Source organism: Sceloporus occidentalis, unplaced genomic scaffold, assembly GCF_023333645.1.
Source record: "Sceloporus occidentalis isolate IW3139 unplaced genomic scaffold, rSceOcc1.0.p SCAF_54, whole genome shotgun sequence".
Taxonomy (NCBI): Eukaryota; Metazoa; Chordata; class Lepidosauria; order Squamata; family Phrynosomatidae; genus Sceloporus; species Sceloporus occidentalis.
Window position 1 is genome coordinate 4,700,399 of NW_028317034.1, and position 12,649 is coordinate 4,713,047.

Genomic DNA, 12,649 nt, shown 5'->3' on the forward strand with positions numbered 1-12,649 from the left:
GGGAAAAATAGCCATCACTGCTCCTTTTATCTGCCCAGTCTAATATGCCCAGTCATCTGTAGCATTTTTCTATATCTGTCCAACATTTTAGCTGATTATGGCAACCCCTAACCTCCTATATCAACAACATATTATTCTGTACATATCTATCAGCTATCCAAGCTATACACATACAGTGTATTGTAATATATATATTATCATTATTTTGACGAATACCGTTTTGAAATCACAGGGAAATATCCGGTAATTCTTTGATTTCTTTCTTTCTAAATACATGTCTGTGCAGGCCCAGCTGTCACAGTGTCTATGAATGTATATACATAGACATGCAGTGACTCCTGTCTTCTCTCTCATGCTCTCCCCCCCTTACAACGTTCCTCTACTTTCATTGGATTCCCCTTTTCAGCCTGTGCAATACACACACACACAGGAACGGGAGGGGGAGCGATGCTAGCCTTAGTCACTTGGCACAGTCTCTTCCCTGAGGCAGCACATCACCACTCTGTGTTTTTTTATATTCATATTCCTTTGTGTTTTGTTTTTTTTTTTACCTCTGGAGTATCGTTAATTTCCTAACCTCCCTCACTGTTCTATTAGGGGGAGGTGAGTAGGCTTTGGAGACGTTGAAGATGGCGACTGGAATGAGCTGGCACCAACATAATTATCACGGTGGAGGGGCTTCTGCCAGTGCTGCCAAGTTTGTGCCCTCTTCTCCTGGCATCATGGCACATCAAGCCGGCATGAGCATGGAGTATACTGCAGAACTGCACCTCAAGATGAGCAAGAAGATAGCCCAGCTGACAAAGGTAGAGTCTGCTAACACTTGTGAAGAGCAAGATAAATGCTACAGTAAATCGGTTGTGTTCAGATCATAGCACTTACATGATTTCTGTAGCATGTGATAATATTTTATTTATATATTTGTTAGGATGAGTTGGTTAATCAGTAGAAGCCGTACGCAAGTTGATGTCACTGATGCTTGCTTTCAAAAGTTGGCAATATTTTAATGATCTGAAAACATAATATTGCTATGACTGAAGAATATAATTAACTAATGTAGCCAAATACTGTTAAATGGACGCGTATGGCCGACAATTAAAAGGCTGCATACTTATGAATGTTAAAGTTAGTGAGCATGTTTAAGGGGAATGATAAATAGAAGAGGAACCTACGTGAAAAAAATGGAGAGGTCTAATCTCATTGCAGTTACCTGCAGTAGTTTTTATGAGCTTATTTAACAAGCAAACATGGCTACATGGCCTTGCATGTGTGGCTGTACATGCAGAAGAATTGGAATGATATGACAGTGATTTTGTGCCCCTGCCCCGAAGAAAAGCGTTTTGTAAACACAGTCTTGCAATCTAAATGACCCGTTCTGATGTTCAGAGCAGCTTCCTTACCATGAAGCGTTCCAACATCACCTATGCTGCGGTATATTATTGGTGTAGTATTAATCATTATGTCAACTTAGCAAAGTACTTGATAGTTGAGTCCTTTTGTGAAGATCATTAGCGGCTTAATATATGTTTTTTATAGTGATACAGCAATTTACCTCTTATTTCTTTAGTCTCATGGGTTACCGGTAGTTTTTATGCTTTACTGCAGTTTATCTAGCCCTCTCTTGTTTAAGATGTTATCACAAGTAGGGTTTCCTATAGTCACCTTTGATATTTTATCTTGCTTTGTGTGAGCGAGACTCCTGTGGATGTTACGAATGACTCTGTACACCTGGCTACCTCCCTGGAATTCTCAGTACACATTGGACCGGTTCCTGCCTGTCTTTCAGCTTTTGAGGATGGAGATATTTAAAGCAAATCATCCAGATGCATGGTTTTCTTTATATGTGGCGATGCTTCATGGTGGTGTGGGAATAAAACATTTAGAAACACGAGGTTTGGGGCCAAATGTTGTTATTAAAGGTGAACTAAGTTGAACAGCCTCGTAGCAGAAGTGGTTATGGGTTAAACTGTAAATTAAAAATGCATAGGATAGGCATATAGCTATTTTGAATCTAAGACAAGACTGAGGAGTGATTAAGGTTTGAGTCTTGTTTTGAGGTTTTTTTAAGGGAAATTAGATGTGTTTCTTAGTTTAGTTAAAACAGTTCTTTATTAACCATTTCAGTGCTGCTGAAATGCTTGCACAATTTTGTTTTTACATGTTTCCTTGGAAATAGGCAACTACACTAAATTGCAAGCTCCACTGATCTCTGCTTACAAGCAGGATCTGGATCTGGATTGTTTTCTTTTGCTGTAGAAGGAATATTGTGCTGCCAATCTAAAAAACAACACACTGGTCGACCCCGCTGCCTAGGTATACCACTGAATAGCCAAGGTGGCATGGTTGGCGTTCTAGGACTATTCTGTTAAAGCTTATTGTCCTCCACTATCTGCAAAAACCTTTCTAAGCAATCTATATCACACCTATAACTGGGTGAAGGCAACTTGCATTATCAGCTTTCTCCTGATGTGCAGACATGTCTGGTTGTTCATGCAAAAAGCAACAAATCATGTTAAGTGCCAGATTTAATGGATACATGTTTGTTGGGTTCATCCATAAATACAAACAAATTTAACCACACATTTGAAGTGGTAGACAGAAGTATTTATAAATTCTGATTAGTACCAAATTTTATAAATGACCCTTATGTAGGGTGACCACCGTCAGCCATCTTTCCAGAACACATATCCATTTTATGTAAAGTGCTGCCTTGCAGTATGGAGATGTATGACAGTAATGGTTCTGCACATACTGCAAGGTAGCACTTAACATGTCTTGGTTAGCAATATGTGAAATGGATAGGTGACCTGGAAAAATAACTGAATGTCACCCTACACCCATGACACTTTTAGGTATATGTAGATCCGGCGGTTAAATTATGGAATAGATTGCCATCTGAAGTTTTTTTTGGGGCCAATTCAATCAATATATTCCAAAAAACATTTGCATGTTTTTCTAGAGACAAAATGCATACAAGGTTATGAGTAAAAGTAAGTAAGGTAATGTTGATCCAGGGTGAGTCTGACTAACTTCAAGTCAAGAAGGAATTTTTTTTTCTTAGAGACGACATTGCTGTCTCAGTGGGTTTTTTGCCTTCTTCTGGGTCAACTAATATGGGTTTGTGGAATGGTTAAACTTGATGGGCTAAATGTCTTTTTTTTTCAACCTAATTAACTATGTAACTGTAACAACAGAGGACCAGGAGTTATGAGAACTTAATTGAGCACCATGTCTATGTGAATTGGTTTCTTTCTACTGAACACTAGTAAGCCAAACACTGTTTGACCTTTCCTCTAGATGAGGCCACTGCATCATTATAAAAATATAAAGATTAAAAGATCTACCATTTCAGGTGTGTAAAAATGAACACTGTAGATAACATGTTTTATTAAACCTTTTGGTACGTCCACTGTTTCCTAATGACCATTTAATTTATTGAAAGAAATACGTAAGCTTATGTACATAATTGTACACGCTCAGCTTCAATTTATGTAGGTTTCTAATACATTTTATTTTTTACAATGCTGTGAAGAAAATAAGTGAGAGAATTAAATTCAGAGATACAGGAATTTATACTGAGGATTTTGAAACTGAGCCAGGACTCGAGGAGCGCTGATCTGATTTACTTTGACACCGTTTGCTCTTGTATAATTACAAGGATGTTGTTTCCATGCTGTTGATAGGCACATGATTGGCCAATGTTTCAATTAAATGAGAGATCCACAGCACAAAAGAGCAAGTTAGCAGATACTATAATGCCTTTGATCAAACAACATTTAGGACTGGAGTACTTGATTTTACACTATGGCTGTATACAATGAGGTGTTCTTGCTCTCTTAATGCATCAGTTCTCCTCTGTATTTTTGTTGTGGTTTTTTTAAACTTGATTGAGCAGCCAAAGACAAGTAATTGAGCAAAAAAACCCTGAAAATGGCATCTGTTAAGATAATGGTGTATATTTTATTCGAAGGAATAATTATTGGGGCCGTTTCCTGCTTTAGCTTAACCAGAACATGCAACCCTGCTGGCTTTGTTGCATTGCTTGCTTCTCTTTAAGACCTCAAAAACAGATACTCCAAAGGCCATCTATTATGTTTTCAGAGCCCCGATTTGATATTTTACCCTTTACAAGGACCAGTAAATAGTTTTTGCTATGTTTAAGTATGTTCTCTCGATACACAAAAGCACTGTTTGCAAACAGCAACACATAGCATTTGGGATTGTATCTTGAATTTAGGCTGAGCAGTTTGGTCCCACTTGGCTGGACAGAAAGATTAACCAGATTAATTTATACCAAAACCAATAGAACCACAAACAATTGAGTTCCAACTTTAAGAATAACATGAACATGATTTTTCTGTGGTTAACCAGTAACATATGTTCATATCTGTGAAATTCTTCGCTATGGCTACACGGAGCCCTACCTTGCGGGACGTGCCAGGACTGCCCACTGATGTCGGTGGGTGGTCCCGCTGATGTTGGTGGACGGTCCCACTGATGTCGGTGGGTGGTCCCGCTGATATTGGTGGACGGTCCCACTGATGTCGGTGGGTGGTCCCGTGACATCGGTGGGAGCGGTCCTGCTGACATCGGTGGGAGTTCCAGCTGACTTTGGAGGTGTTCCCATTCAAAGGGCAAATGGAGAAGCGGTGCTTCACCCGGAGATCTCCGGGGCAAACTCGAAGAGTTCCATGCGTGTTATAATGTTTCATATATGTAAGTCTTTAAATCAATTTGAACAAAATAATTTGTTGTAATAAAAAAATGGTTTAAAGTAAATTTTGTAAAAAAATTCTGTCTTCTCCCGTCTTAATTGTCTCTTTTGGAGATTTTATTCGACAGGATATAGCCTGGCTTAATGACAACAGATATCAACAGAAAATATATCCTATGCAGATGTCAGAAACTGCCTTCAATATTAAAATGCTCTATTTAAAGAACGGTTGTGTTAACAGTTACAAATTAGATTACTGAAATGCCTAACTGGAATGTCTTTAGGATTTTGCAAAATCCTTTCTACTTTGTAACATATTATGCAGGAGCGTTTATAGTTTTAGAAAAATCTTATGTTCGTCATAGAATCAGCTTCATATTGCAACTGAATTTCCAATTTTTCTATCCCCAGCCATAAATATGTTTACAGGTTTATTTTGATATACAGACAAGTGTTAGATGCATTCTCCCTCTGCTTGGTCTAATTTGTTTGAGAATGCCACCAGAATAACAATTTTTAACGTTTCTATCTGGTACCATACTGGATGCATGGCTTTTCCACACTTGAGAATGGTAGTGTTTTTTGTCTGATTTCATACCAGCCATGTAAAGAATAATGTGTTTAAAATACAAAGGTTCTATCTGTCAGCATTCCTATTGATTTGAATTGCTGAAAATAAGTACTTACTTGGACAGCTGATGGTATGCATCCCCGTAAGAATATCAATAATCCTGCCATCTTCTACATCAGATTTGAAAAGAATCTGATTATTGATGAAGTCTACTGTTTGTCACATCTGTCAAATCAATATATCCGTAACGTATGATGAATTTTCACAACAATCAATTAAAAACTATTAAATGCGGACTGAGGTCTGAACACATCTCCTGCACAGCATTTATTTGGGGAGGTGGAAAGGGGCACATTCATATAAGGAGGTTCTGCACAATCCCTCCATTCATTTGCAAAACGGACAACAAGAAAATGTAAAATGACCACGCATCTATCATATAGATTAAAGGACAACTGTAGTGACGAAAAAAAATAAATCTTTAAATTCCTTAAATACTGACATATTTGCAGTAAAACTATAATGAAAGGATATTGGAAATCACTCTTTTTCAGCTCCCACACTCCCCATATAACATGTTGGGCACATACATATTGCATAAAATATCAGTCGGATATGAGCAAACATTAAAGTTTTCTGCAATTATGGTGTTGTTTTTATCTCACTACATTTGACCTTTAACCCATTGATGACAAATGACGTGCCAGGCACATCATAAGGTTAAATGGGTTTAGAAAACAGGCAAAGTTTTCTTTCTTCTCCCAAGCGGTGTTGCTTCAATGCCTTGATGTAAAGGCATTTAGCAAGAGTGAAAACTGCAGCAGGAGCCCCATCTGATCGCTCCCCGGAGCGACAATGTGGTCTTTCCCCCATGCAGGTCCATGGAGCCCATTACAATGTAAATATTAAAATAAATGAAAAAAATTAAAAATGTAAACAATCCGGTTCCAACAAATTTTTTTAAAAAAAACCCTAAAAGCCCTAAAATTACTGCTTTATCGTCACCAAAATTCAGGTATTTGAATAGTTCAAACATTGGCATTTGAAATACCCATAGGGTGTCTAGTTTTCAAAAATGTATGATTTGATAGGGTTGATTGAATTGGCCAGATTCAAAGATGTCCCAAATAGGGCACAGACTGGCCAAAATGTCCACCTCCCAAATGTGGCCGTTTAGCCCCAAACAACCCAACAAACCTATGCATAGGTGGTATCACTGTACTCACGAGGTGTTACTGAATGCTTATTATGTTGTTTCTTGGCAGTGACATATACCTGAATTGCGTATGAAAAAAAACCCCACAAAAAATATTACCACACACTTTGACAGTGGTAAAATTAGTGCACAGAAATACCAGCATTTGGGGCGTCTACTTTTCCAAAAATATATGGCGACTAGAAACCAACTTCCAGGCACCCCAGGGTTTTTACAGGACAAGGGGGTTAAAAACTGGCCAAGGCTACCATTGTAGCCCCCTCGCCTCATAGAGCTCCCACACTGCTGGCTACCTTCTGCCATTATGAGTTTGATACCATATGCTTTCCTCCAGGGGAGGTGCAGTGAAGCGGGTGCTGCGAGGCACCTGGCAGGGTCACATAATGTTCATTCCGTGACCCTCCTTGGCACCTCACGGCAGCGGGATGGCAGGTCTGTGAGTGTGTATGTGTGTAAATGTATAGTGCTAGAGTCAGTATGTCTACTGTATTTTAGTGCCAGATTCAGTGTGTATGTGTGTATAGTTTTAAAGTGTGTGTTTTTATACAGTGTGTGTTAGCCAGTGTGTTCATGTCTATAATAGTGTAGCGTTAGCGTGCATGGTGTTGTGTATGTTACAGTATGGCATTAGCATGAGTGTGCATGTCAGCATATAGTGTGTGTATTGGTATATGGTGTCAGCGTGTGTGTACATAGGTGTATAATGTTAGCATGTGTGTTACTGTAAGTGAGTATAAGACATTAGCATTTGTGTGTCTGTTACTGTATGGTCTTAGAATAATGGTCAAACACACAGGCTTAACTCTTTATGGTGTAAAATACCCCTTGAAGAGATTAACTGCATTACCATACAAAGTGGTGCAGCACTGAAGAAAAGTGTATTTTATGTTGTATTGGCCCACAAAAGATCCTCTAACTGCAGACCAGTGGGAAATATATGAAAATAAAAATGATCCAAATTTGTTGACCCCTGGGATAAATTGAATTGGCTGAGTTCAAAGGTGTCTCAAGTAGGACATGAGACAGAATTCCTAATTGAAAAATGCACACCTCCCAAATGTTGCCTTTTATCCCCCAAACAACCCAAACCTATGTAGCATGGGTGGTATCACTGTATTCAGGAGATATTGCTGAATACATATTGTTTGGCAGTGACTTATACTAGGAGCTGTAAATTATTATTATTATTATTATCCTTTATTTATATAGCGCCAACAGTTTACGCAGCGCTTAATACAATACATAAATTCAAGGGATATGACAAGACAAGAATTGACAGACTAAGACAAACCGATACATTTGGTGGAGAGAGCCCTGCTCGCAAAAATTCATACCTGAATACCTGTACAAAGCATTTCCACAAATATCGACAAAGGCTGGTGATAGAATTAGTGCATGGAAAGAGTTAAGATGCTAGCATTTGAAGTACCGCGGGGTGTCTAGTTTTTATACATATAAGGTTTGATGGAGTAAATAAATCTGACTGGCTTCAAAGATGTCCCAAAAAATGATTTTAAAATTGCAATATCCTACTTGTACTTATTGCCCTTTAACTTGCAAAAAGCAAAACACCATAGAACATTGGGTATTTCTAAACTAAGGACAAATATTTGAATCTATTTAGCAGGTTTTTTCATTAGCTTTTGTAGATGAGTAAAATAATTTTTCAAATCAAAGTCATAAAAAGTCATTTTTTAATTTGTACCACAATGTATAATGTTCTTAATAGTAAATTAGATGATATGATCAAAATAATGATATCTAAAGAAAGCCATGCGTGTCCTGAAAAAACAATATATGACTTCTGTGGGTACAATAAATGAGAGAGAGGAAAATTACAGCTAAGCATGAGTACCGCAGAAATGTTAAAACAGCCATTGTCATGAAGGGTACAAAAAATAAAAAAACAACTCTGTCAGTTAACCTCTTCGGTACTGGAGGGTAAACATATGTTTTAGTTATTTTAACTTGTTTGTAGTTAACCTCTTTGGGTGCTGAAGTACAACATTCATATGTGTCTGCATTTGAATATGACAGCAAATTGTAAACAATGTGCCATATTGCAGGCTGGGTGCATGAGGCGCTCATCACACCCATTCTAAAAAATTGTTCCTTAGACCCCATCAGTCTGACTAACTACCGCCCTATCTCACTAATTATTTTTACCTCTAAGTTGCTTGAGTGGATTGTGTACAGTCACCTTACTAACTTCCTCTCCTCTAATTCCCTCCTCTGCAGTATGGTTTCAAACCCCTTCACTCTACTGAAACGGCTCTAACAAAAGTCTCCAATGACTTGCTCTTTGCCAAAGCAAAATGTCACTTCTCCATTCTAATACTCCTGGATATCTTACTCATATCTTACATGTTGGTGTCCCAAAGATTAGTTCTTTGCCCTCTGCTGTTCTCTCTTTATGCTTCATCTCTTGGCAATCAGTATCATCTACCTGTCTTGTCCTGATCTCTCTCCATCTCTCATGTCCCATATTACCAACTGCTTGTATGCTATCTTCATGGATGCCACAAGGCTACCTGAAACATAATCTTTGTAAAATTGAACTCATTATCTTTCCTCCTTCCATCTCCACCCCAGTACCTGAATTCTCTATCACCATTAACAACATGACTATCTCTCTCCCATTCAGTCCCTTACTAGATCCTGCCACTTGCGTCTAAAAACATCTCTCGTATCCACCCATTCCTCACCCAAGAATACACAAAAACTCTGGTTCATTCCCTTATCATTTCCTGTCTTGACTATTGTAACACTCTTCTGGTTGACATTCCACTGTATCTCCTCTCTAGTCTATTCTAAATGCTGCTGCTAGGCTTATCTTTCTTGCATGCCGCTCATCTTCTGCTTCCCCACTCTGTGAAATCCTCCACTGGCTTCCTATTACCTTAATAATTAAATTTAAAATCCTTGTACTAACATATTAAGCCCTTCGCAACACTGCTCCTCCATATATGTGTACCCCCATAAAAAATACTCCCCTACCCTAGCCCTAAGGCTTTCTTACTTACTTATCACCTCTTCCTTTTCCTGCCTACTTTACTCGTGCTGCCCTATAACTTGGAACCTACTTCCACCGAACCTTCAGCTTTCACTCTCCCTCCCAACATTGAAGAAAAATCACACTTCTTCAGAGAACACCTTCTCGGTTGCTAGAACTTCCCTGTCAATGATACAACCACTTTACTACCTCTCACCTTTTTCTGTTCCTTATGTTTGTTCTCTCCCCATTCCTTCAAGATTGTGAGCAGGGCTCCCTCTACCTAATGTATCGATTTGTCTTAGTCAATTCTAGTCTTGTCATAAACCTTGGCTATAATAAATGCTGCCTAAATGTTGGCACGATATAAATAAAAGATAATAATAATAATAATAACAATAATAAATGACTGAAATGTAGGGCTGTGTTACTAGTATGCTGTGTTAAGGCTGGTTTCCCCACTTTTTGAATGTGGCAACCCTATTGGAGAGGTAATAAAAGTACACACACCAGAACATAACTCACATCACTCAGAGACATGCAAAGACAAAAGAACAAACAGGCAGACACTGACGCATGTCATGCCATTTCCAATCCTTTATGCTTTATGAGCTTCTAAAGGAAAGAAAGGAAAGTCCCAAGGCTGCGCGACAATCCTGCCTATCAGCAGAACGAGGTGTCTGTGTGTATTTCATCATGACACACAGTCAGCGCAGGAGCCACGCAAAGCCATCTTTGGTACCTAGAGGCACTAACTCTCAAAAATCATTCACCTCCAGTTACTAACGTCAGCTGTGTGCATTGTGTTATGATGTCAAAAAACTAGCACAAATCACAGAAGCAACCATGGGCGTAGGAACCCCTAAAAATCTGGGGGGGACAGCATTTTCCCCCATCAGATCCCCACTTTCTCACACTATCTACCCCCTCTCACACTTTCTTACTATCTACACCCCTCCCTACCCTCCCTTCTCACAAGCTACCCTCTCCCTACCCTCCCTTCTCACTAGCTACCCTCTCCCTATCGCCCCCTTCTCACTAGCTACCCTCTCCCTACCACCCCCTTCACACTAGCTACCCTCTCCCTACCCCCCCTTCTCACTAGCTACCCTCTCCCTACCCCCCCCTTCTCACTGTCTACCCCAGGGGTGTCCAAGTTTTTTCTGCAGTGGGCCACTTCATCAGAATTGTATCCGTGCGCGGGCCACACTCATTTTTCACTGTGAGAAAATATGGCCTTTAATAAAATATGCAGATTAAAATAAAGTAAATAACACAAAACCTTTACTTTTCCTCTCACTGATTTCTGGGCCTAGAAAGTTTTGTGACTACAAATTCAGGACTCAGGATAATTAAAAATGAAATAGTTCTATTTATTCTAGGGATGCACCAAAATGAAAATTCTGGACCAAAACATTCACGGTTCACTTAGCCAAAACCGAAAATGACCCCCCACCTTTAAAAATAATAATAAAAACTCACATTTTTAATAAAAGTAGGTAACACACCACAATTGGACAAAAAAAATTAGCAATATGACTTGGCATGATAGGAGTGTGATTGCTAACAGCAATCACACTCCTATCATACCCAGGCAGCCAGTACATTCTGGTACAGGGTGGCTGTAAGTGATGTGCAGACCCCATACTGCTGGCAGCATCAATACACAAGGGGGGCAGCTAGCTATGTTTCAGCATGTACTGGCTGACTTGGCATGATAGGAGTGTGATTGCTAACAGCAATCACAGTCCCATCTTGCCTAGGTTCCAGCACCTTCACATCCAACCAGTAAATGCTGTAACCTAGGCATGATGGGACTGTGATTGCTGTTAGCAATCACACTCCTATCATGCCAAGTCAGCCAGTACATGCTGGTAAAGGGTGGCTGTAAGTGATGTGCAGACCCCATACTGCTGGCAGCATCAATACACAAGGGGGGCAGCTAGCTAGGTTTCAGCATGTACTGGCTGACTTGGCATGATAGGAGTGTGATTGCTAACAGCAATCACAGTCCCATCATGCCTAGGTTCCAGCACTTACACATCCAACCAGTAAATGCTGTAACCTAGGCATGATGGGACTGTGATTGCTGTTAGCAATCACACTCCTATCATGCCAAGTCAGCCAGTACATGCTGGTAAAGGGTGGCTGTAAGTGATGTGCAGACCCCATACTGCTGGCAGCATCAATACACAAGGGGGGCAGCTAGCTATGTTTCAGCATGTACTGGCTGACTTGGCATGATAGGAGTGTGATTGCTAACATCAATCACAGTCCAATCATGCCTAGGTTCCAGCACTTACACATCCATTCTATCACACACACACTCATTCATTCACAGATTAATTCCCTCAATCACGCATACTCATTGAAACACCCTCCCCACCCCCTTACCTGCACTGCAGCTCCTCGATGCCGCTCACAGTCTTCAGCAGAGGGCGCGGCCTCCCTCTGCGTTCTCTGGTACTGCACAGAGGATGTGATGTAATGTCACGTGAACTCTGCTGGGTTCCGGTTCCTCTGTGCAGTACAGAAGACCCTCCCACAGGTAAGTAGCAGGGCTTGAGGTGCGGACCGCGTAAGATCGGTTGCCCTGGCCCTGGGGGGGATTTCTTAATTATCGGTCCCCCCGCATGAGTTACTGGGGGGGATCTATCCCCCCCGTCCCCCCCGGTTCCTACGCCCATGGAAGCAACCCTGCACAGGGTTGCATCTGCAGTACACAACGCATAGCTGATACTTATTGCTGGTTCTTCATCCAAGGGAAAGAAATTCAGGGCTCCTTACATGCACTAAGGGGACTTAGTGAACGTGTTCTTATGTGTCAAGTGCATAAGGTACTTTGGATTAGATTAACAGCACCCTCTATTCTATGGCTGTTCATGTACATGAGGATACATGAAGGTGAGCATGCGTCTCATATTTTATTGTTCTCCATGAGCTGATCAACTCCAAGCATCGCACAAAAGTAGACTTACCAGCTCAGGAGTAGAAGCTCTGGAGATGAGAACCAGCTTAACTAATGTGGCAGACTGCATGTGAAGATTTAAAGGGCCAGATATGGTCTGTATGCTGCCATTTGGCACCTTTGGTTTAACCTATTGTATCTGTGTATCATTTCTGGTTCAGTGCAGGTTTTCACTTGTTCTCTTCTGA

At 40.2% G+C, this 12,649-nt stretch overlaps 1 protein-coding gene across 2 annotated transcripts in view; it reads left to right on the plus strand.

Annotated features, from left to right (window-relative positions):
• Positions 1 to 629: 629 nt before the first annotated feature.
• The window catches only part of LOC149288043 (protein FAM184A-like), a 79,887-nt gene continuing 67,867 nt past the window's right edge, over positions 630 to 12,649 (plus strand). For both annotated transcript variants that reach the window (XM_089492202.1, XM_089492203.1), the window contains exon 1: positions 630 to 806. In XM_089492202.1, the coding sequence (XP_089348328.1) occupies positions 630 to 806 (177 nt within the window). The remainder of the gene's footprint in view (positions 807 to 12,649) is intronic.